Below are 23,451 nucleotides of genomic sequence, written 5' to 3'. Positions count from 1 at the left end.
GCAAATAGCACATGCAGCTGTGTAGGTCAGCTTGGTATGGTCAAATGAAGATGGTTTTACTCTAATTCTCTGGGTTCTAAACTGTAATAATGCAAAATGGCTTCTTAATTCTGTTGTAGTTCTTGCCTTACAATTAAGTGCCTTCTGAAGGGAGAGGGTGGCTTTTGGGGGATGGCAACTACTGTGGACACAGCAGTTTAGTTCCCAAGAGCCTTTGTCAGTGTGTCTCAGTGTAGTTAGGTGGTGGGTGCTGGAAGTTTTAAAAATGTGACTCACTTCTGCTGAAAGCCCTATTCAAGCAAATGGGATTTTATTCTTTATTTGGCAGAGAACAAGGTGATGTTCTAATGAAGAGCCACAAGGACAGGCTTAGCATTTGGTCTTAGTTCCCCTGTCCATTAGTGATTTAGTTTATGATCTTGATTTTAGATCCTGCTGTTCCTGCATTTTTTCAGTTGAAATGAGATCAATAAATAATATCAATATTATATCAAAATATCAAATGAGATCAATAAATAATATAAGTAAATAGCTAGTTTTTGCCAGCGTTACTGTCATATTTTGAATTTCCCTATCACAACCTCACTGTTTCATACTGGAAAGTCTCAACGTTCTGCGTATTTTTTTCCAAGACTTCTTCACAGTAAATCTGAATCAACTTTCTAGATGAATCAGGAAAAAATAACGTGAATATTTGTAATCTCTGAATTTTAGGTTGTTGTTTTCCACTACTCTTCTGATGTTTTGGCAAATGATTCAATATACTGTTAAAGTAGCAATATTGAAAACAAAACAATCTAGCAATAGAATTTATCAACTCTAAAGGGGAAAAACAAAAAGAATTCAGTGAAGAGACTTTTTTTTTTTTTTTTTTAAATCTGAGATGTATTTTCAGCAAATTTTATTGCTGTAGTGAATGCATCTGGGTACTTGAGTTCTCCAGGACACAAGTTATATGAAAGAGTCCCTGTGCAGCACAATTCACTGACAGTGTTAAACATAGCAGGCGTGCCCAACCCGCGTGCTGCAGGTGGCCTGGCTCAGCCTATGCTGTGCTCCACGTCTTGTCCTGCACGATCATGGCAACTGTTCTTCCACAGCAGTTGTTCCCATTGCTCAGCAACAGCCAGACATCGCTGTATGATTGGCACTGGGATAAAACCCAGGCATGGGGAGGGTGCAGTGCTGTGCTAACTCAAGTTGTGGAAAAAAAATTGTTTCGATCCATTGGTTAAATGCAGTCCTGTCAACAGTGAAAAACAGGCAGCCCTGCTTTCCATTCTGATAAAGGGATTCAAGAGAAAGTTCCAAAATTGCTGGATAAAAATGTCAATTTTTTGTAAATATATTACCTGCAAATTTTCAGATGGAATGTAGAGTAGTAATTACATAATCAACTGAGAAATTTGATCGTATCTCTTTACTAGCTTTTATAAGGCCTATCTTACCAGAGAGAAATATCCCTCACTTCACAATTATGCCTTATTCACATCATCACTTTTTGGTAGTATGGACATTTGTGGATGAATACTTTTAAGTATGAAGCACAGGAAGAGTAATACTTCATCAGAAATCTCTGATGAGCACCTTGAGAACTGAGTAAGAATTGCACCCACTTCCGTTGAACCAGACTGATGCAACTGTTTTGCAAGAATGAGGTCAAATAGTCCACTAGTTTTTTGTTTTTGTTGTTCTCCTTTCTTTAATGTTATAGAAAAAAATATTAAAGAAGTTTTGTTTCTTACATACATTAAGTTTACTATACATTTAATAAGTGGCCCAAGACAATTCCTCTTGACTCAGTGCAGCCCAGGCAAGCCGAAAGATTGGACATGCAAGATAAAAAAGGGCTCTATGAAGTAAGCATTGTGATATTGTTACTTCAGTGTAAATAATGACAATAGAATTTGTTCTACCAAGCTAAATAAATAACAGGTGAGTTTTTTGATGATTTTTATTAAAGATTGGCTTTTTATCTGCTGCCTCTGTTGCATTTCATAAATGTATTTCTTCATTGTACGCGATACGTTTTCCTCAACAAAATACAGAATTAGAATTGTTGAAGACTTTTGTGTCTGCATTTGTATTTTTAATTGTTAATCATATCCCTCCTTCAATTTCTTCTGTGTCAAAGACTGACTTGTTTGTTTGTTTCTAGGAAAATCTAACATAATGGATGCTGTTAGTTTTGTGCTGTGTGAAAAAATAGCTAATTTGCGAGTTAAAAGTGTTCGAGAACTAATTCACGGAGCACATGTTGGAAAACCAGTTTCTTCTACAGCAAGTGTAAAGATAGTATACTGTGAAGAAGATGGGGAAGAAAAAACATTTTCAAGAGTTATCCGTGGTAGGTGGCAGGTTCTTTTGGATATACATTCTGTGGTCTGATACCTAAAAAATGAAGACCAAGAATAGTTAACATTGAATTTCAAATACTTCTTACAGTCCATCAGCAGCATCTTGATACCAGGTGTAAAAATTGCAGAAAACATATACTATGGGTAATGTTAAAAATTAACCAAGGTTTAAGAGAATAGTTGAAGTCCATTTCTTTGAGGAACTTGCTCAGGAAAAAAGTGTGGAATAATTTTACCTATGTATTTTCTGTTGTAGTGTTTTTATCATTATTGTTTTTTCTTTCCTCTTTTAGATGGTTGTTCAGAATATATTTTCAATGATAAGTCTATTACCCGGTCTGCTTACATATCTGAACTTGAAAAAATAGGCATACATGTCAAAGCTAGGAATTGTCTTATTTTTCAGGTGAGCACTTAGGGTACTTCATAAAGAAAACAAGTTTCTGAGATTATTTGATATCTGTAACAGTTATCTATTCAATATTCAAGCTAGTTTCAAGGTGCTTTCAAGCCAATAAACTTTATCTTGGCCTTATCAAAGAATTTTAAGTCTTTGAAATGGGAACAATAAACCTTGTGTGTAGAGGATTATATTAGGAAGAGAGAGGCTCATTTGGAAGAATGTTTTTTCAAAATAGAAGATGTGGATCTTTACTTTTAAAAGCTTGCAGTGTTCATTTCTAGAAATACTATAAAAAGAAAAAGATTTGCATCATATAATGTTAATTAAGAGATACGAAAATTTGTAGGACTATCTTTTAGGGATTGAAAATCCCATTGAGTTATTAATTCAAAAGTATTTAATGATACAAGTCATGAATGTTGTGTGCTTATGACACATAAGCTTATGTGCTCATGAGTATATTTCACATGATTGCCTTTCTTACGTTTTATTGAACTGTGATTGTGAAATTCCCAAGGAAGTACTACTATTTTTCTTCTATACAAAACCTGGGTATGCATTCGTTTTGTGACCATAACTCCAATTGTGAGGGCGTTTGCCCAACATAACAGCAGATTGAAGTCAGAAAATTTACTGAATGCAGTTTTCTGAAAATGATATTGCTTCAGGTCAGTGAAGATTTGAAAGCTAATGTCTGGACAAAGCTTGTGAGCCTGCTAGCTTTGGGAGTTACAGAATCTTCAAATACCCTGACTTGAGCAATTACTCACCTGAAGTAGCTGTTTTTGAAATTTTTTTCATTGTAAATGTCTTTCAGTTCTTTTAAAGAGGCCAGTGAGATAGAATTTTGTTTTTCTGATACTGCTCACTCCTTTGTTTAAGTAGATTTAATTTGAATATATATTTCTTAAGTAGTATTTGTTATTATAAAATTATTAATAATGTAACTCGCTTAGTTGGCTAGATTATAGTCTTTTCCTTGCGTTTGAATCTATATATGTTTTCAATAATGCTAATCATTAAAATATCAGGAGGTAAATCTGTATTATGTGCTCTTAGAGATGAAATTTATCGTTCTACAATGTGATCTGCAGTGGTTCATTTTTTGTTTGCAATTTTGTGTTAGGGAACAGTAGAGTCAATTGCAATGAAGAAGCCAAAAGAAAGAACTCAACTTTTTGAACAAATCAGTAACTCGTGCCAATACGCTGAGGAATATGAAAAAAAAAAGAGAAAAATGCTGCAAGCGGAAGAGGATGCACACTTCAATTATAACAAGAAAAAAAATATTGCAGCAGAACGCAAGCAAGCAAAGATAGAGAAAGAGGAGGTAACTCAAACTTACTACTTTTGTGTGTGTGTTTTTGTGTCTTCTGTGAACTTAGTTTTTAGGAAAAAAATACCATTTTTTCATCTAGTATTTTTTCAGTAAGCTGTAAAATACACATTTCTAAGCTATTTGAAATAGATTATTATAAAAACTAAATAAATTGAGGAGTAGCCAGTATTATTACGGTAAGGGTTGACTTAGATATCTGAGTTTTGATAGTGTACATTACTGGTACATCAGCCTACATCACTTTGGACTTCAGATTAGACTGCTAGTGATTTAAAAATCCTTTCTTAAGCTAAAAATGAAATTCTAATGTTGGCAGGCAGAGCATTACCAGATGCTTGTCAGAGAACTGAATGCAAACAGGATACAGCTTCAACTTTTCCAGCTGTATTACAATGAAAGAAGCATTGAATCTCTGAAAGAGAGTTTGGATGAAAAGAATATGGAGGCTAGGATCAAGAAAGACTCCCTTCTTACAGCAGAAGATGCCTTTAGAGCAAAGAAAAAGGTGCTTGGTGTACTAAACAGAGACCAACAACACATAGAAAGAGAAATGAAGTAGGTTTCCCAATCAAATTCTCTGATAGTTAAAGCATAGTCTGCACTGGGAATTGCTTGGCAGGTGGGCGTATCCTATTGAAGTGAGGAGGGTGATAGCTCCTAATGCTATGGAAGTTGGGTTGTAGCATTTTATTTGAGTAATAACTAAACATTTTTTTAAAAAAATTATTTTTTCCCCCCAACATTACGTACGTTTTCTGTACTTTAATTACTTGTTTGTTGTGAGATTTCAGAATTTTATGCTGCATTTCTTAAGCTTTTATTTTCACTGGATGTTTAAAAACTAAAAATAACACCTGTGGGTGTGTAACCTTGCAGCTGACAATTGGTGGCTGATTTGCATATTAGTTTGGAGGTGTTGTTTTATTTTTTGTTCTTTCAGGACTCTTCAGGCATCCCTGATTCAGCAGAAAGCCCTCTATATAAAAGCAAAGGAAAATACTTCCTACCAAATCAAGAAAGTAGAAATGTCTAAAAGATCTCTAAGGGACAAGGAGAAATACAGTGATAAGGAAAAACAGAACATAAAAGAACTGGAGATAGAATTGCATGATACTGAAAAGGCATGGAGGGCATTTGAGAAGGAAACTGAAGAGGAGATATTGCTGAGAGTGGAACATGTTGAGCTGAGAGAACGCCAGGTGAATTGGACCAGGAAACAAAATACTGTTTACTAGTGTAGTCTGAAATCTGCACTGATGACAAAGAAACTAAATTTTTTTTCATCAGTAATCTGTGATTTTCTGCTGTTCTTGTTGAGTTCAAACAAAACCAAAACTTAATTTTTTGGGGGGGACTATTTAATCAGTTAGATAGAATTGATGGTTCAGCTTTTTGGGATAGTGGAGCATCTCCTTTCTGGGAGAAGGCAAAGAAAATGACAAATTTGGAAGTTTTGAGTGAGGAACAGTTCTAAGAAATACATCTAAGTTGCATAAAGAATCATAAATGTGCTATTCTAAGATTAGAAAGGATATGCAGTTCAGTGTTTAAAATCAGTTTTCTTAGTAATGTGAGAAGATAGTGGACGAAGCAATGAATTTCCAGTGAAAAAGAAATAGAGAAGAATTGGATGGAAACTTCAGAAGGGTTGTATGGAGGGTCTCTCCTCTGTGGATTAGGGCTATAGCTACATAAATAATTATCTAGAGCTAGGTTGAGAACTCTTTTTGTTTTGCTTCGTATTGTTTTCCTTTCTTATAGGAGTTCAGATAGTACAGTGTGGGAAGATAGGGTCTTGGGGCTGAGAGGATTCATTCTGAGAAATGGCATGTCGCTGTGCTATAGAAATATGTGTTCAATTAGGAAAAAGAAATAGATGACAAATGCACGCAAGGCTTCATATTGTACATCCCATCTACTGTGGGTTAGAATCTAATGCTGACATAACTTGTATTATTTCAAATTTTAGTTGGAAAGTACAGTATTATTTTACTGCAAATTCACATTTTGAAAATCTGCCTTCGAAACCATTTGCCCAGAAACTCTTCTATGCCCAAATATTAGCTTCTCCACTGTCTTTTCCACAAAGTATTTTCTGATCAATTAACAGGGAGCTTGAAGAGTTGCTTATTTAGCATGTGAATGTTATTTTGCACCTTGAACACATTTCTTAAGTTAGTCCTAACTTTGTGGGATTGCTTCAAGTACCATTTCATGTGTTAGCCTTAAAATATAGATTTGATACCATTCTATCACAGCATTTCTATGTTGTAATGATAGATTCAAAGCTTGCACTAATTTTAGACTGAACGAAGACATTGTTTTAAACTTAATATTCACTGTAAAGTACTGTCAACTTGATGAAGCAGGAATTGTTAAATGTTAGATTAGTTATTGCCTGTGGTCTTACTTAAGTGTAAGCTTTGAACTGAATCTTCCCTTAATAAAACGTAATGGATGGAAAGGCCTGCAGAATTCAGTGTCTTTCATAATATTAATTTTGATAGGGCAGGAAATTACTATTTGAGACTATAAAAACATGAGTTGCTTCATTTTCAGTGCAGTGATTTTATTTTTTGTTATTTGTTCAGCTGGAGCGCTATAAAGAACTAAAGGAAATAGCAAGAAGGAAAGTAGCTACGCTAACGCAGCAGCTAGGTAAACTTCGTTGGGAGCAAAAAGCAGATGAAGAAAGGGTGAAACTTTATCAGAGGAAGAAAAAGGAAATTAAGGTATTTGTATCAAGCTAGAATTATGCTTTAAGGAAAAAAAAGTACTTTTTCTGCCCCCCTACCTCTGATATGAATGTCTACATAAATGTGTTAAATGCTGTGACAGAAATCCTTGGCAAAGGAGATAAATTGCAAGTACTCATGCATTTCTCATATTGCAGCAGGTTTAGAAAAATGACTTAATTTTTTTCAGAGAATGATTGCACGGGTCCATGCTAAGGGCTGCTTTGAACAGTCTGGCTCTAGCCTTTCACAGTTACTTAGGACATGTATGTAACTCTAAGAAGTTTCTGGTTTTATAAACTTAATTCTTCTTTCTGAGTTTCCCCAGCACTCTTTATCTGTATGACTATCATCCCCTTGTGAGGTTTATTTTGTTTACAGCAGCTGAAATAGTTTGAATGGAACTTGAAGGACCAGAATGAGAGAGAGGGAGAATCATGGTGATCACTTTGGTATTGCCGTTCACAGAGAATGCCTGTGAATATAGATATCTACTGTCATTTTGCTTCTGATGTACATGATTGCACATCTGATGTTACTATGTTTGATACGCTCTCTTAGAAAAAATATTTCCAAGCTTGTTCTGCTTGGTGTCATGCTTCTAGAAGCTCAACTGATGATCTTTCTTTTGATAGAATGCTTGCACTACAGTGTTTTTATATTTATTTTTTGCAACTATGCCAACATGGCAACATGCTTTTTTTTTTTTTTTTTTTTTTTTTTTTTTTTTTTTTTCCCCCCCCACCATTTAGTTGTGGAGTCAAGGTTTGGAGGAGACTCTTATGTTCGGGGAAAACTCAAATTAGTCAGATGAGATGTTACCAGTTCTAGGAGTCCTAACATCTAATTGTTTTAAATATAAATTTGCTTGTAGAGAAAAGTGAGTATTTTACTTGATAACTATGAGAGTGTGAAGTCATCCTTGCCATCAGATTTGAGGTAATGCTTGTACATTTGTTTGCTGTTTATGATACTACTTTTTCTTGTTGAAGGACTGGTTACCAGAAGAAACTATTTACTGACCAGAAGTGAAAAAAATTCCACTCCCTTGCTTCTGAAACTCCATGAATCGTATTTTAGTGTTCAGAAGGAAATAAGGGATGCTGAGATTTCAGAAAATGCGTGTCTGACCATTAAGAGTTGGCATTACTCATCCATGCTATTGACATCTGCCACACTCAGATATGCATGTGACCACATCAAGCTTGTACTGCCAATGTAAGAAAGATGGTGGCATCCAAGGACACTAGTGGGCCACCATACTCATTGAGGTTGGAGCACTTGGCATATCAGGAGAGGCTTTTTGAGCTGTATTTCTTCATCGTGTAGAAAGAAAAGCAAAGAGGAGACCTTAGTGCTACCTGCAACTACCTAGTGGGAGGATATGAGCAAAATAGTCGCTCTCTTTCTGGAGGTGCACAGTGATAGAATGGGATACAACAAGTGCAGTTTGGAATGTGGGAAATTGAGTAAACTGGAAATAGTCAAACACTGAAATGAGTGTGCAGGAAGACTGGAGTCTCTGTCCCTGAACTATTCAAAATTTGTCAGGACAAGGCCACAAAACAAGCTTATATGAATGACCTTCCTTTGGATCAGCTGGTGACCTAGGCAAGCTCTAGAGGTCCCTTTCGAACTGTTACTCTGTAGTTCAGTAACAGCTGTTAAGTGTTGAGTATATGAAATTAGTGCTTCTGTATTTTGCCCAGAAATCCACTTACCTCTTCCAAATCCCTGGAGATGTGCATGACCAGGCTGGACACCTACTTGTGCAGCCTGCTGTAGGGGGACCTGCTTTGTAGGGGGGTTGGACTCAATGATCTCTAGAGGTCCCTTCCAGTCCCTACAGTTCTGTGATTCTGGGAAACACAGATATCAGATCATTAGTGTACATTGCTAGAAAATCTATCTTTGCAAGACAAATGATTGAAAGAGACCAATATATTTAAAACTGTAGATGATAGAGATATGTAAGATATTTTGAAAGGAAACAGTAGGTCTCGAGGATTTCAGAAGGTATGACTTAATAAAATACTTAGGTAACTTTGTGTTTTTCTTTTACTTGCTGTAGTTTATGGATTTTCGTTCAGTTTAGGTAACTGAAAAGACTTATTTGTTGCTGGTTTGGTTATGCTAATACAATGATTTTAGGTAAGAATCTCCATGTCAACTTCACGTATTGTTTTTAGGATAAAGCTTTTATTAACCTTTTGAAAAGAAAAGAATCTTTTTTGCTTTAAAAGCTGCAATTCACTAACACTGTGTTTAAAATTGTTTCATTTGATATGAGGCTTTCTCTGAACTGTTGCTGAACACAAAAACTATGGTAGCGTCCTTTGTAAGATGAAATTATTTTGTTGTTCATGGTGTACCTTATCTACTGATGAGAAGTATATTGTTTCTTCAGCATGTGATACCTGAAAGGAAGAATAGGTAACGGTTTAATACTTAAACTGAATTAAGAGCTTTGTGTCTTGTTGGAAAAAAAAAATAGTATTTGTTTTTATAACACAATCTGTTTGTGATTGCCTAGGAAACCATTGTACAGACTGTGGAACAGATAGAAGAATATAAAAAACGAGTAGAGAAGTTGGAAGAATATACCAAAAAATGCACGTATGTTTAAAAATGAAAATTCATTCTTTTATATTATGTATTTTCAGGGTTTGTGATTTTTTTTTTTTGCTGTGATGTTAATATTTTAGTTACTTCAGTTGTGTATTATGATGAATTACGCGTATTGGAATTATGATGACTCATCTGTTGTTTGAAACAGTTTTATACTTGCTTCTGTTTTTTTGTGGATGTGTAGATTATGTTACTGTGGGTAGGGGTTGGGGTTATTAATGGACAAATTCTGAGTGAGAGTATAGAGCAGTTCTGTAGTGCTGCTTTAGAAACAAGTTAATATCAACCTTGTGCATTAAAAGCTTATGTCAGTTGTCCCTTTGTTTCCTGTGTTGTTTTCATTCTTTGTGAAATAGAGTATGCAAGCTGTACATTGAGCAGTTTGATCCAGCTTTTGTGTTAGCCCTGTGTTCTGCAAGAAGTTGGGGTAGATTGCTCTCAACTTACCTTCTTCTGTGCATCTGCAACGTGTGCTTTGGCTTAGCGATGCTGTCTGCGTACTGAAAAAAGTTCTGCCATGGACAGAGAGCAGCCAATCCATTGTGACCATGATGCAAAAAATTATTTTAATCAAGTAGTTAATAGTAGAGTCTTTGAAAGGGTGCAGTGTCATTATACTTATGAGTGAGAATTTTCAGGTTTTTTTAGTTTTACAGTATCAGACCTTTTATTAGTAGCAGGTAAAATAGTGTATTTTAATATACACACAGCCATATATTCTCACTTGAAATTAATTTTGAAACCTTGAAAGATGCGTATGCTGTGGAGTGCAACTCAGTAAGTGACTTGTTTCATGAGGGCTGCTCCAAAAGTGGTGCCTGCTATTTTACTATGTTGGCCCACAACATCAGAGGCAGATGCTGGTAGAATGGCAACAGTGGTTGAACCTTCTGCCAATGTACTGTTACATTTTGTTGCTGTGCAACAGATGGCAGTAGAGGGGCATGCTGACAAAACAACATCTGACACAGACGTGTATGAAACTAAGGTGTGGAGTTGGAATTCCTTCATGCTGAAAAAATTGCACCCATTGACATTCACTGATGTTTGTGCAATGTTTATGGAGACCAAACAGTGGATGCTAGCACTGTGAAGGTATGGGTGGTGCATTTCACCACTAATTTTTTTTATAACCTGTGAACGACTTTAATTTTATAAGCTGAAAGCTTGTATAATTGTAAAAGTAAATTGCTTTACTGTTTTTGCTTCTGTTCAAAGCGAGTCACTGACAGAAGAAAAAAAGAAGGAGGAAATGCTAGTTAAAGAAATGGAGAATTCAACAACACGAATAGCTGAAGTGAACGAAGAATTGAACAAAATAGTTGGTGAACTACAGAATGCCAGAATTGATTACCATGAGGGAAAGCGTCAGCAGATGAGAGCAGAGATTGTTGAAAGCCTTAAAAGACTGTATCCAGATTCTGTGGTAATTGAATGACCTCATTTAAATGCCTTATTTCAGTATTACAAACTGAGAGCTCTGCTTTAGCGTGAATAAGCAGCTAGAGTGAATTGGACTGTCCTGTATGATATTTTCAGCTTAAGCGCCCTTTGCAAAATATAATGATTGAATCATTTGTGTTGGAATGAGCTTTATAAGGTCATCTAGTCCTCCTTCCCTGCAGGGACATCTATGGCCACATCAGGTTGCTTAGATCCCAGTCCAGCCTGACCATGAATGTTTCCAGGGATAGGATCACCACTTCTCTGGACGACCTGTGCCAGTGCTTTGCTACTCTTATCATAAAAAACTATTTTCTTTTATCCAATTTAAATCTTCCCTCTTTAGGTTTGAAATTGTTTTCCCTTTTCCTATCAGAACAAACCCTGCTAAAGTGTGTGCCCCTCTTCAGACACTGAAAGGCTGCTAGAAACTAGGAGCATGCAGACTATTGCTTACATCCAAAAATAATTTTGATTTTGTGTGCTTTTTATGGAGTGTGATTTATTTAGTTTTTGGGTTTGTTTTCTTCTATCTATTTCAAAACATGTTTTTAACGTGCTTATTTTGAACAAATCAATGGGAAAGTTAGCTGTAAGACCACTTATCCCAAAAAGAATACTCAGGAACATGAGATTTTCCCACATGGTTTGTCTTTGCTTAGCATGTACCATATTTTACTGAAATTACTCTTAAGTACTGTCTGTTTTGTGGATAGTGATACTGCATTTTCTTAAGACCTCAAAATATTTACCAAGATTGTTTTATGACTTAATATTTAAACCATTTTATAGACACTTTTAAACATACTCCTTCTGATATTACTACTTGGGAGTTGTTTCCAGCTCTTTAATACATCTAATCAGTTGTATCTCCAGGTATATCTTTGTGTATATGTCCTCATTCATTCTTGTTTGAGACATACAGCCTAGGGATACTGTTTTGAAAATAATGCTTGTAAGGTGACATCTGTGGTTCTTACGTTAGCATAAAAACATAAAATATTGTGTTTTGCTTCTCTGTCTTAGTCAGAACCTTCTCAAACTGTGGTGTCTGTTTTTTGAAGAGAGAAAGAAATTTGGTTTCTGATTCTGCTTCACAGGTTTTTCAGTTCGTATTCATAAGATATTAAAAAAACAATAATAATCAAAGGCATGATTGCATGTATGTTTTTGCTAGCTTTTTGTGTTGAAACCCTACATGAGAATTGGACTGTGTTTTGCTGGCTTAGAGGAGATCAGATGTTGTGGATGCTCTCAATCTATTTGCAGCTCCTGAAAGGAAATGAATAGCTTCAAACAAATGAAAGGTGGATGAGTTGAAACACCAGCATGTAAGGTAGCAGCATTGCTTTTGAGCTGCTTCTTACATTCTGATGTAAGATTACTGAATACAGTCCAAATTAAAGTCATGATCCTTTCATCCTGAGACATTTTATCTTCTTATAATCCACTAAGTCAGAAGTGGGGGAAGTTTTAGTGTCAGTTGAATTCATAAGTAGAAAGTAGTGATGGCTTACTGCTTCTAAATGCTTAGATCTAAAAGTTTCTATACTTCTATTCAAAGATACTTTTAATAGTTGGTGAACATTTGTGGTACTGAAATAGCCATGCAACAGTGTGAGTCCTGCTGTGTGAGTGCCTTTTCATTGATCTGACTGATTAACAAAATGAATATCACAGCTTATTACAGTTTTATTTTTAATCATTCCTGCATTGCTGGATTGGAAATATTAGTATTTTTTTGAAGATTTGGTTGGACTGCCCATATTTATTTCCATAACAGTATGGCATTCCACCTGCAGTTATAATGATCAGGATATGTATTAGTGCATAGCTTCAATCTTTCAGAGAGAGGTCACCTGTATCTAAAGTTTCAGAATTAGAAAAAACAACCTCTAGGGAGTACATAGAGCAAATAAATTAAGTTGTTCTAGGATCATATTATGGGCAGAAGCTATTGTTGAATGATAGTGAAAGTGAATATATTTGTAAAACTTGAAAGAATACTTCTGGATTGTAATTTTTTTTGTGGTAGGTATTTGTTTATTGCATCTGATAGTTTAGTTTGCTTTTGTCTGCAGCAAATAATCAGTGATTACTGAGATTTAGATTTACTGTTACTCTGCAGAATTAATATGCACATGGAATTAATTTTGCCTATGGAGGTCGTGTCTTAGTATGAGGCAAAATAGTCTTATTTGAATTGTTCAGTACAAGAAAAGCAGATTGAACTGGTTTCATGCTACTCATAGATGCAGATACTTCTTTTTTCAGTTAAAACTGCAGTAGTAAGCAATAGTGCCTTTCTTGTTGTCATTTTCCAGTGAACTGCTCTAATTAGATAGCTTGCTCTGAAAATAATGCCTCCTATTTATTTCCATAGAACTTACAACAGATATGAAGAGCATGGTAATATTATTTGATAGAACAAATTCTCAGGTACAGTAATTAGTTTTCAACGTAGTCACCACCATTATCTGATTCTCTTGAATGAGCTGATAGAGACACTCTTCATTTCATGGTGTGACACCTGTGCAGAGATATCCAGGATGTGACTTCCCTTTCGTGTCGCTGTTACCACTGCTGAAACAAGCCACACACTTGCCTCACTGTGCTCACATCCACTGTTTGGTCTCCATAAACATTCAGCAAACGTTAATGAATGTCAGTGTTGCAACTTTTTCCACATGCAGGCATTCAGCAACACACTTTTGCTTCATGTGCACTTCCACGTCAAACACTGTTTTGTCAGACTGCCCCTTTGCTGCCACCTGTCACGCAACAACAAAATGTAATGGAATATTGATAGGAAGGTTCAACCTTTACCGCCAGCATCCATCCTGATATTGTGGGCTAATGTAATAAAATAGGAGGCATTACTTTTGGAGCAGCCCTTGTATTTAGGACCATATAGTCACAGTCAAAGGTCTTATATACTAGGTAGTTTCACTTCTGCAAAGAAAGATGCTTAGCAAGTTTTACTATTGTCATTATATCATATTTCTAAAAGTATTTGCTAATAATTCCAAGTAAGACAATAACAGTCACCTTAGATAAAAATTAAATCTGTTCAGATTTTGAAAGCATACTTTAGTGTTTGATCTGGTGATTGCTGCAATTTCTATTTTTGTCATACGCCCATTGTAAGAAGGCATAGATGTAACACATTTTACTTCTGCTACTTCAAAATACTGCATGCAGAAATACTTCTTGATATCTGTAATTAAGTTTTTATTTCTCTCTGTATATTTTATTTTCAGTTTGGAAGATTGCTTGACCTGTGCCATCCTATTCATAAGAAATATCAGCTTGCTGTTACCAAAGTATTCAGCAAATATGTGACTGCTATTGTTGTTGCCACGGAAAAAACAGCAAGAGATTGCATTCAGTTCCTAAAACAAGAGCGAGCTGAACCTGAAACTTTCCTTGCTTTGGATTACCTTGAGGCAAGTATATTTTTCTTGTCATCAGCAAGTTAATACACTTTAAATCTTAATGCTGGCTCATTAAATAGGCTTACGTGTTAAGGGAAAGCAAACACGATAGCTCGAAAAATGTCGTGCTATCTTCTGCCTATATATTTAGATGTTTTATGCCTGTGGAAATAGTATCACAAACCAGTTAAGTTTGGATGTCATCTTGTACAACCACCCTGCTCAAACAAGGCCAACTACATCAGGTTGCTCAAGTGATTTCTGGAAATCTGCAAGGATGGTGATTCCATGGTTTCTCTGGGCAGTCTGGTTCATTGCTCAGTCACCCACGCAGTAAAGAAACGCTTCCTCATGTTCAGATGAAATCTCCCGTATTCCAGTTTGTGCTTACTGCCTCTTGTTTTGTTGCTTGGCACCAAAAAAATAAAGCATGATTCTGTAGTCTTTATACCTTCCCTTCAGATACATGTACATGCAAGCAAGATCCTCAAGCTTTCTCTTCTGTATACTAAACAAACCCAGGTGTCTTTCTGTGGGAAGATATTCCAGTCCGTTTAATCATCTTAGCATCCCTTTGTTGTACTTTGTTCAGCAGCTCCTTGTGTCTCTTTTACTGGAGAGCCCAAGCCTGGACAGTTTCCTCCTCAGCAGTGCTGAAGAGAGGGGGAAGGATCACCTGCCTCAGCCTGCTGGCAACATTGCTTCCAATTCAGCCTACAATGCTTTTAACCTTCCTCTCTCCAAGGGCACATTACTGACTTATGTTCAACTTTGTGTCTACCAAGACACTGGTTCTTTTCTGCCAGACTGCTTTTCTGGTTGTCAGCCCACAGAGTGTACTGGAGTATGGGGTAATTCCTCACCAGGGACAGGACTTTGTACTTACATTTGTTGAATTTTAAGAAGTTCCTCACTGACCAGCTCTCCAGCCTGTCTAGGTCCATCTGGAGGGATGCACGACCATCTGGCCTGCCAGCTATTCCTCCAAGTTCTGTGCCATCTGCAAAGTGGCTGAAGGTGCCCTTGTCCCCATCATTCTGATCATCAATGAAGATGTTCAGCAGGACGGGACCCAGTATTGACTCCTGGGATACAGGAGTCCAGGTCTCGCTGAATGGCAGCACAGCCTTCAGGCGTGTCAGCCAATCCTCCCAACTTCGTATCATCAGCAAACTTGCTGAGGGTGGCCACTATCCCCTCATCAGGGTCATTGATGAAGATGTTGAACAAGACCGGAACCAGCACAGACCCCTGGGGGACACCACTGGTAATTTTGACATCCCTTGCCAGATTCAATTCCATTTGTACTTTGCCTTCTTTAACAGCATATCTGCATGCTTGTCCAGTGCCTCTTTTCCTGCCAGATTATCCTTCCAGCTTCCACCACGTGTATGCTTCCTTCTTCTCATTATTATTATTATTAGTTTTTAATTTTTTTTCTTTTTACCAATAATAATTTATTCTTCCATGACATTTTTGCTTGACTTACTGCTTGTTGGTATGGACCACTCTTAGGGGAGAGATCTTTGAATATGAACTAGCATTCTTGGGCGGCCACTCTTCAATTCAGAACCTTGTCCCTTGGGACTTTTCCACACAGATCCTTGAAGGGTCCAAAATAGCTTTGTTGAAGTCCAGCATTATGATCTTGCTTTTTGCCCTACTCTATTCACTCAGGTTCCTTAGCTATTCTACCTCATTCTTGATCATTGCAGCCAAGGTTGCCTTCTATCTGCAGGTCACCAACAAACCTCTCCTTGTTGGTGAGAATGAGGTCCAGCAGAGCTCCTCTCCTCTTAGACTCCTCCCTCACTTTGTGTGAAGAAGTTGTCAGTGATCTTCAGGAGCCTCCTGAATTACTCATGTCCTCTTCTGTTCTTCCTTGAGCAGATAACAGCCTTAATCCACTTTGTCTTCATGGTGAAGTGTCCTTTTGCAGACACCCACTACCGTGTAACACGTACTTTTTTTTTTTCCATGTCCTTTCCAAAACTATCTCTTATTTCACTCATCTCCAAGCAGAGCTCTGTCAATGCAGCTGTTTCCTGCATACAGGGCAGCTCCAGCTCATGTTCTCAAACTGGCCTTCCTCAAAAGATTGTGTTTCCATTGCAGCACTCTAATCATGTGAGCCATTGCAATATGTCTACATGATCCCAAGATTGTTGCCCTGCAACTGCATACAGATCTCTTAAACTCATCTTGTTTATTTCTCATGCTGCCTGTCTTAGTGTATGTGCACTTCATGTACAGTAAGAGACATAAATTCCAGGACTGGTATTGCACACAAAACATGAAAAACAGGTGTTTCTAGTCTTGTAGCACTTGATACCTATTCTGTTGATTTGTACGTCTTGTTTCCAGACCGTTGAGTTTTTGTATATGGTTTGCTATTACAGCTTGAATTTTAAACAGTGCATATTTGCTTTAAAGGTCAAGCCCATCAATGAGAGGTTAAGAGAGATAAAAGGAGCTAAAATGATTGTGGATGTTGTGCAGACTCCATTTGCTCCATTGAAAAAAGTGATTCAGTTTGTGAGTGGGAATGGCTTGGTCTGTGAAACGGTTAAAGAAGCAAGACAAATAGCATTTGATGGACCAGTGAGATTGAAGGTAAGAAGATGAATTTGGTTGTACGTGTTATGCATTTGATGCCATTTAAATAATATTTCTATGAGCATCCCACAAACTACTGCGTAAAAACACAAAAATGATACCTTGCTGTTCAAACTCCTCCTACATAAGCCACCAGATATTTCACATGCTTACATTTTCCTCTGTATGGTACATATAAATGATTTCCTGGGAAAAGGAAATAAATTAGAAAAGATTATGTTAGTGTCCAGGCATACTTCTTGACATGGTCCTCTACTTGTGAAAGGAAGGATGAGGAAAAAGGAATAATCACATTGTTAAAACTATCCAATTTAAAAATAAAAACATCAGCTTTCTAGCTTTTCCATGAAGAAGTGCTTTCAAAAGTTATTTTAATAATCTCTATTTTTTTTAGACAGTTGCAGATGTAGACTGTAAATGGATGAGGCAGCTTCTTTCTCCTTTCGTACCATTCTTTCAGCCATCTTTCTACTTCTGTCGTTGTCTGTAGAGCACTTTTACGCACTTACTAAACCTTTTAAAAATGGTGGTTGAAACAGTTCTAAGTTGAAGATGAATGTGAAGTCATGTTTTCTTGAAATTAGGTTAACTCCCCAAATCTCCACTTTCTTTACTAAAATTTACGTTTTGTTTTTACAGATGAGCTGTTTGTTTTTCCAGCTGCCTAGATTTCCTCCTCTCCATTATCACCTTGCTTGTTTTGCTTTTCTGACCTGGCTATAACCTTCATTGCCAATGTACACAAATCTCTCATTAATTTCCCAAATGCAAGGAAATTTCATTTCCCTTTTTGATCTGTTGTAATAATACTAAAACGTGACTTGTGCCAAGAAACAGCAGGCTTTTTTTGTGTATTTCATGTTAACATATTTTGGAACAGGGTAGAAGTACGTAGTCCCAACTAACATGCATTTGTCACTTGCTTAACCACCATATTTTGGTGCTCTATTTCATGGGATATTTTGACTGGTTTGTATAAAGAAGAATTTTAATTTAATTTTTACTTGCAGACAGTGTCACTTGATGGAACATTATTTCTGAAATCTGGAGTGATTTCTGGAGGATCTAGTGATTTGAGAGTTAAAGCTAGATGCTGGGATGATAAAGAAATAAATAAAATGAAAGAAAGAAGAGATACATTGATTACCGAGTTGAAGGTAGGCCTCTTAAAAAAGTGCTTAACTGCAAAAGGCAGTAAGGTGCATTTACTTTAACTTAGCTGTGGGAGAGAGATAAAGATGAGTCTCAAAACTTCTGGAAGCAGCAAAGAGAAGAGAGTAGTTGTTTATACTCTTTTAGTTTTTAGTAAGTTACTATAGGTCCCTGCGTTTGGCTCGTGGGTTGGTTCACATGTATAGAGGTGGAGAACCAGTCAAACATAATATATAGTACTCCAGGGGAAAGGAATTGTGTTCCCAAAGACTTTTAGCAAAAAAGTCAATACATTCTGCCCACATGAAAATGTTTGCACAGAACCAAAACCTGTCAATGTAAAATTTGCCATACATCTAGTAATCTCAGACTGCGTGAGAAGAGAGTAGAAATTTGTATGTGTATGCTTTTTTCTGACAAATAAATCTTTGTAGAATGACTCTTGAATATGACCAGTGCTATCAGCATTTTCCTTCAGCATGGCCTTTCTCATTGAGGTTGGCTTGAATAGCGCATGGAATTTGAAAAACAAGGAGTTTCCAAATAAGTAAAGCTTTGCTTTAAATGTTTTTTCTTTGTTCCCACTCTAATATTTTTCTAGGACTTAATGAAGATAAAACGCAAGGAGACTGATTTGAAACAGTTGCAAGCTCAATGCCATGGAACTCAGACAAGACTTAAATATTCACAGAGTGAACTAGATCTTATTAAAAAGAAACATCTTCCTAATCTCTATATGGTGTAGTACTAAGACTTTATAATTTTCATGCTTAATCACTGTATTTTTATTTTACCTGAGCTGTAATTACCAGTGAAGTAAATACGAATTCCTTATAGAGGCTTTTTACTTTGTTTTACATACAGCAATTATGACTAAAGAATTAGTAAAACATATATTTTTTTTAGTCAAAAAACAATTGAAATGATTTTTTTAAAAATTAGTTCTAAAATTAATTTGAATTTCTGCTGAGCTTGGTCTATCACTTAGTAATCTTCAAACCTCTGTAATTCAAACTGTGCTTATAAATTATGCCTATGTTACTTGTTTTACTATTGCAGGCGAATCTGCAATGTGTGGGTAAATAACATTTAGTATTTTTAATTGGAAAAACAGTTAACCTGATTCAGAAATGTGTTAGTTTCTAGAAAGCTGACCATCTTGTTAAGAAAAGTTACTATTTTTTTCCCTTCTATCTAGGAAAAGTCAAAGCTGGAAAGTGAACTAGTAAATACTGAGTCTCAGCATGATATGATAAAGGAAGGAATAGTACAAAGAAAATTAAAACTAGAAGAATTTCAGAAGCAGATTAATGAGGTAGGTCCTTCTATTCTTGTCAGGACAGAAACAGGCTGCCCTGAGAAGTTATGGATGCCCCATTCCTGGAGGCATTCAAGGTCAGCATGGGTGAGGCTCTGGGCAGTTTGTCTAGTGGCAGTGCTGCCTGTAGCAGGGAGTTTTGAGCTTAATGATCTTTGATCCCTTCCAATCTAAGCAATTCTATGCTTCTCTGCCGAGTAACTTCTACATGAAAGCCTGATCTTTTCACTTTTTGTCAGCAACAGGAAAAGTTTTCTAAGATGTTACACGATGTAAATCTTAGATTTCCAGACTGTCTTTTCTGAGACTGTTCTGCCACCTCATAACCCAGTTCCCATCATTCTCTTCAGACAGTCCCCAGAACAGTTCATACAGACAGCTGACATTCAAAAGTTCTGTTACTATGAAAGACTGAAGGAATTCAGTGAGGTGAATAATATTAAAGCCTAATCTGACAACAAAGGTGGTTTCATACTGTGTTCTACTAGAATTCTGGCAAATCTGTACCTTCTTAGAAAAAAATACGTCATTCCCTCCTTTTTGGAATCCACCCTTCTCATTCCTTTTGCCAAACACTAGGGAATCTGGTAGAGACTGCTGAAGAGTGATGCTGCTGTTTTAACAGGAAAATTCAAAGCCCTGCGCCTAAATACTTAGGTAAATGTAGATCTGTAGACCATTTATAACCACTGCCTGGAGTTATTTGAGGTGTATAGTAATTCAGACTGATGAGAGGCTCAGAGTCAAGGAACTTTCTTGAATTACTCTAGGAGTGAAATTTTGTATGTGAAGAGAAACCAGAAGTACTATGCATTGTCTGTCTTGCTTGTGGTACAGGTGTGGGGGAGTGCAGGTGTGAGTCATCTGCAGGCACTGAGAAAGTCATTAGTATTTTGGCCATAAGAATCCTATATCCAGGTAATTTTGCTTGTAGTGGGGGGAAACAAAAAACAACAGCAAAACAAAAAAGGCTGGCCATCAGTTTCCTAAGAATAGTATAACTTGATTGAATATAACATTTGATATCAGGTTAAACAAGCCTACAGACCAACCAAAATAATATATACGAACTTGGTTTTTGCCTTTGAAGTTGTCTTATGTTTTGTTCAGTCCATTGCCATTACTGTTAACTGTACACTGTATAGTTAGGAAATCAGACATTGTTGCGTTCTTTTTTTACTTTTATTTTTTTGCTGTGGCTCTGTTGTAAATGAGATGTAGCAATTAATATTTATGGCTCTTCTTTGAAAGGATTAAAATGAATGCAGCTACATCAAGAAGCTTAATGAAGCTCATTAGTGTCTACTGTTTCTCTTCTTAAGGTGAATGGGAACCGCAGACAAAACTGGGGAGGCTGCTTATACTGTAATAATTTTAATTGTCTTTATAATGACCAGGTGCTGGCAGGAAGAGTTTAGATGAAAGTTACATTTTGCATATCATACACATTGTATTTGGCATTTGTGCTGAAGCTTTTATTTGAAAATGTCAAGTACAGGTTCTTTCTCCTTACTGAGCTTGTTTCCTGTGAAAGCCTAACCTGTAACACGAGATGATCATCTAAGCATTTTAATTCTGTGATTTGCAAAATAGCATAAGCATTTCTCTGTTCCTTTTCCATTTATTCAAAGGCGGAAGATGCTGTTTTCCAGGAATTCTGTGAAGAAATTGGCATTGAAAATATACGTGTGTATGAACAAGAACATGTGAGAAGACAAGAAGAGATTGATAAGAGAAGGTGGTATTTGTAATTAAAATGTGAAAACAGTGTAGTGTATGAGATTGGGCACGCTAGTAGTTGAGTAACTCTGTCATACCATAAAAACCAAAAAAAAATGGAAAATGTTATATTACCATTGCAATAATTAGTTAGCAGTTGCACAGCTGTGTTTTGGATTTATTAGACAGTACAGCCAGTGACATTTTGCAACAAACTTGAAGATAAAAATGTGTTATTTTGGTTGTACTGTTGTAGAAAAATAAAGTAAATAATAGTTTTCTTAAATTCACATGAGAAGTGGCAGTTCAGGATGATATGAAGGCTTTCTCATGGTCATAAAGGATGACTGACTGTAAGATGCAGTGATTTGGTACAGAAATGTACTACTAAGGAAAATGGCATCTTAATTTTCTCAGACACCTTCAGCTGACAAGTGCATGTCACAGTAAAACAAATATTTGACCACTTTGTATCTTTCATAACATATGCGTTGAAGAATTACTACTGTATTTTTTTAAGTTCCAGTATATGCGTAGGATTTGGTATAGTGGAATCAATGATGGAAATATATGTAAGTTCATGTGATCTAGTAAGAAAAAGAGAGAGAGAGAGAGAAGTTGAAAATCTATCTACTAATAACATCAAGTCATGGTTACTAGCCTACTTCTAAGTGTTGGCTTGAAATGCTGTTCTTTCACCAGGTTGGAGTTTGAAAATCAGAAGACACGACTAAGTGTTCAGCTGGAATATAATCGTGAGCATCTACAGAAACTAACAGAAACTGTCAGCAAGTTAAGAGATACTATTAATAAAGATGAATCTGAGATAACTGGACTACAGAAGGTAACTAACATACATATAGAAAATACCTGGGGCTGAAAGGAAGGACTGCATTCAGTCGCACATAGTTAATTCTGTAGAGAAATTCTAATGCTTAATTCATTGTTGATGGTGTAAGTATAGGAAAAAAAGATGTGCATGTCATTCTTTTAAACTCAGAGTAACTTGTGTAAGGATACTTAATTACTAAAAATAAACTTATTAAAAGTAAAACTGGAATCACTGTACAGAGTTGTGTTTAGTGTATATAAAAAGGCAGCATGTGACTACAGATAAAACTGTGGAACTGGGACTCACTAGAAGATTTTATGTGAAGCAGTAAATAATGTGTGCTTTCATTTTTAAGGTGCTTCATAAATACTAATAGGCATAAAATAACCAAGTTTGGAAACTAAATACAGATTTTTAATTGAAATATTATGCAGAGACTCTTTCTTCATAGTGTTTTTGATTTGTTTTTTAATTCAGCAAGATCCTGTTGACTGTGGAATAAAAATACACATTCATAATTAATTTTCAAAGTATTTATGTTGTTTGTTAAATAAACTGTGCTTCTGGTGCACTAGAAAGTGATGGAGAAAAGATGCGGTGCAGTGCTTTGTTTGAAAAGTAAAACTGCTCCAAAGCAGGCAAAGAAGCCACGTGCATCGTTTGACATCTGTATTCTAGTAGCATATAAAGAAACAAGCATACTTAGTAAGTATGAAGATGTGTATATCTGATTCTGAGAAAAAACAACAGTGTGACTCAGGCCTGCACAAAAACTTGACTTGATGCCTGTATGTAATTCTTTTGAAATACAACTTAGAGCTCTAAGTTCTGATATTTTTGTCCTAGAGAAGGACTGCGTGTATTAAATTGTGAAGGTATTTTTGTCTGATACTGTAACAGCAATAAATCTTAATTAAATTTCCATAATGCTGATCTCTTAAGGACTCTGCCTTCCTGCATGTTGTATTAGGTTGACTATATTTCTACACCTCAGTTTTAACAATTTAGCAATGGTATGACTTACACAGGGGTAAACTCATGTAAAGTCCTTCCACTTGTATTTTGTTCTTTGCAGAGATTCGTTGTTCTCTGCAGATTACCTTAGGATTTATCTTTATTGAACAATACTTTTTGCACGATTTCAGGTTATGTGAGGTGATGTTAAATATTTTGTACAAGTACAGCAGATGGGAACATTTTTTGGAGGCTACTGGAATAACCGAGGAAAAGAGAGTAGGCTACAGATTGTAGGAGTTCTAGGATCCCTGCCTTGTTTGATGGTGTTACAGTCTGGTGCAGTCACAAAACTGGAGCTGGCCATGCCTATGTATAAAAAACAACTGGATTTTCTAACATATCATACAGGCCTTTTTCACAGCGCTCTTCAGACTTTATGCTGCAGCACATTTGAAAGTATTGTAACAGGTTTAAACTTCAACTCTCATGTAACTCTTTGTATGTTAAAGATCCTTTGT

General features: G+C 36.2%; 1 protein-coding gene and 1 long non-coding RNA gene across 2 annotated transcripts in view; one reads left to right on the top strand and one right to left on the bottom strand.

Annotated features, from left to right (window-relative positions):
* The window catches only part of SMC1B (structural maintenance of chromosomes 1B), a 34,543-nt gene that overhangs the window by 1,433 nt on the left and 9,659 nt on the right, over positions 1-23,451 (top strand). The window contains exons 2-16 of the mRNA XM_085233036.1: positions 2,159-2,347; positions 2,651-2,763; positions 3,887-4,090; positions 4,416-4,654; positions 5,040-5,298; positions 6,691-6,831; positions 9,368-9,450; positions 10,681-10,888; positions 14,166-14,351; positions 16,773-16,952; positions 17,966-18,112; positions 18,709-18,846; positions 19,306-19,422; positions 21,057-21,163; positions 21,847-21,988. Of these exons, the coding sequence (XP_085089162.1) occupies positions 2,159-2,347; positions 2,651-2,763; positions 3,887-4,090; positions 4,416-4,654; positions 5,040-5,298; positions 6,691-6,831; positions 9,368-9,450; positions 10,681-10,888; positions 14,166-14,351; positions 16,773-16,952; positions 17,966-18,112; positions 18,709-18,846; positions 19,306-19,422; positions 21,057-21,163; positions 21,847-21,988 (2,453 nt within the window). The remainder of the gene's footprint in view (positions 1-2,158; positions 2,348-2,650; positions 2,764-3,886; positions 4,091-4,415; positions 4,655-5,039; positions 5,299-6,690; positions 6,832-9,367; positions 9,451-10,680; positions 10,889-14,165; positions 14,352-16,772; positions 16,953-17,965; positions 18,113-18,708; positions 18,847-19,305; positions 19,423-21,056; positions 21,164-21,846; positions 21,989-23,451) is intronic.
* LOC146545398 (uncharacterized) lies at positions 741-22,510 on the bottom strand. Its single transcript, XR_014885530.1, has 4 exons — positions 17,057-22,510; positions 9,207-9,251; positions 8,556-8,693; positions 741-2,391 (listed from the first exon to the last, which is right to left on the bottom strand). It is a non-coding gene; the product is annotated as an uncharacterized LOC146545398 (long non-coding RNA).

This window comes from Meleagris gallopavo, chromosome 1 (assembly GCF_905368555.1).
Source record: "Meleagris gallopavo chromosome 1, MGAL_WU_HG_1.1, whole genome shotgun sequence".
NCBI classification, from domain to species: Eukaryota; Metazoa; Chordata; class Aves; order Galliformes; family Phasianidae; genus Meleagris; species Meleagris gallopavo.
This window is presented reverse-complemented; position numbering and strand designations above follow the sequence as displayed.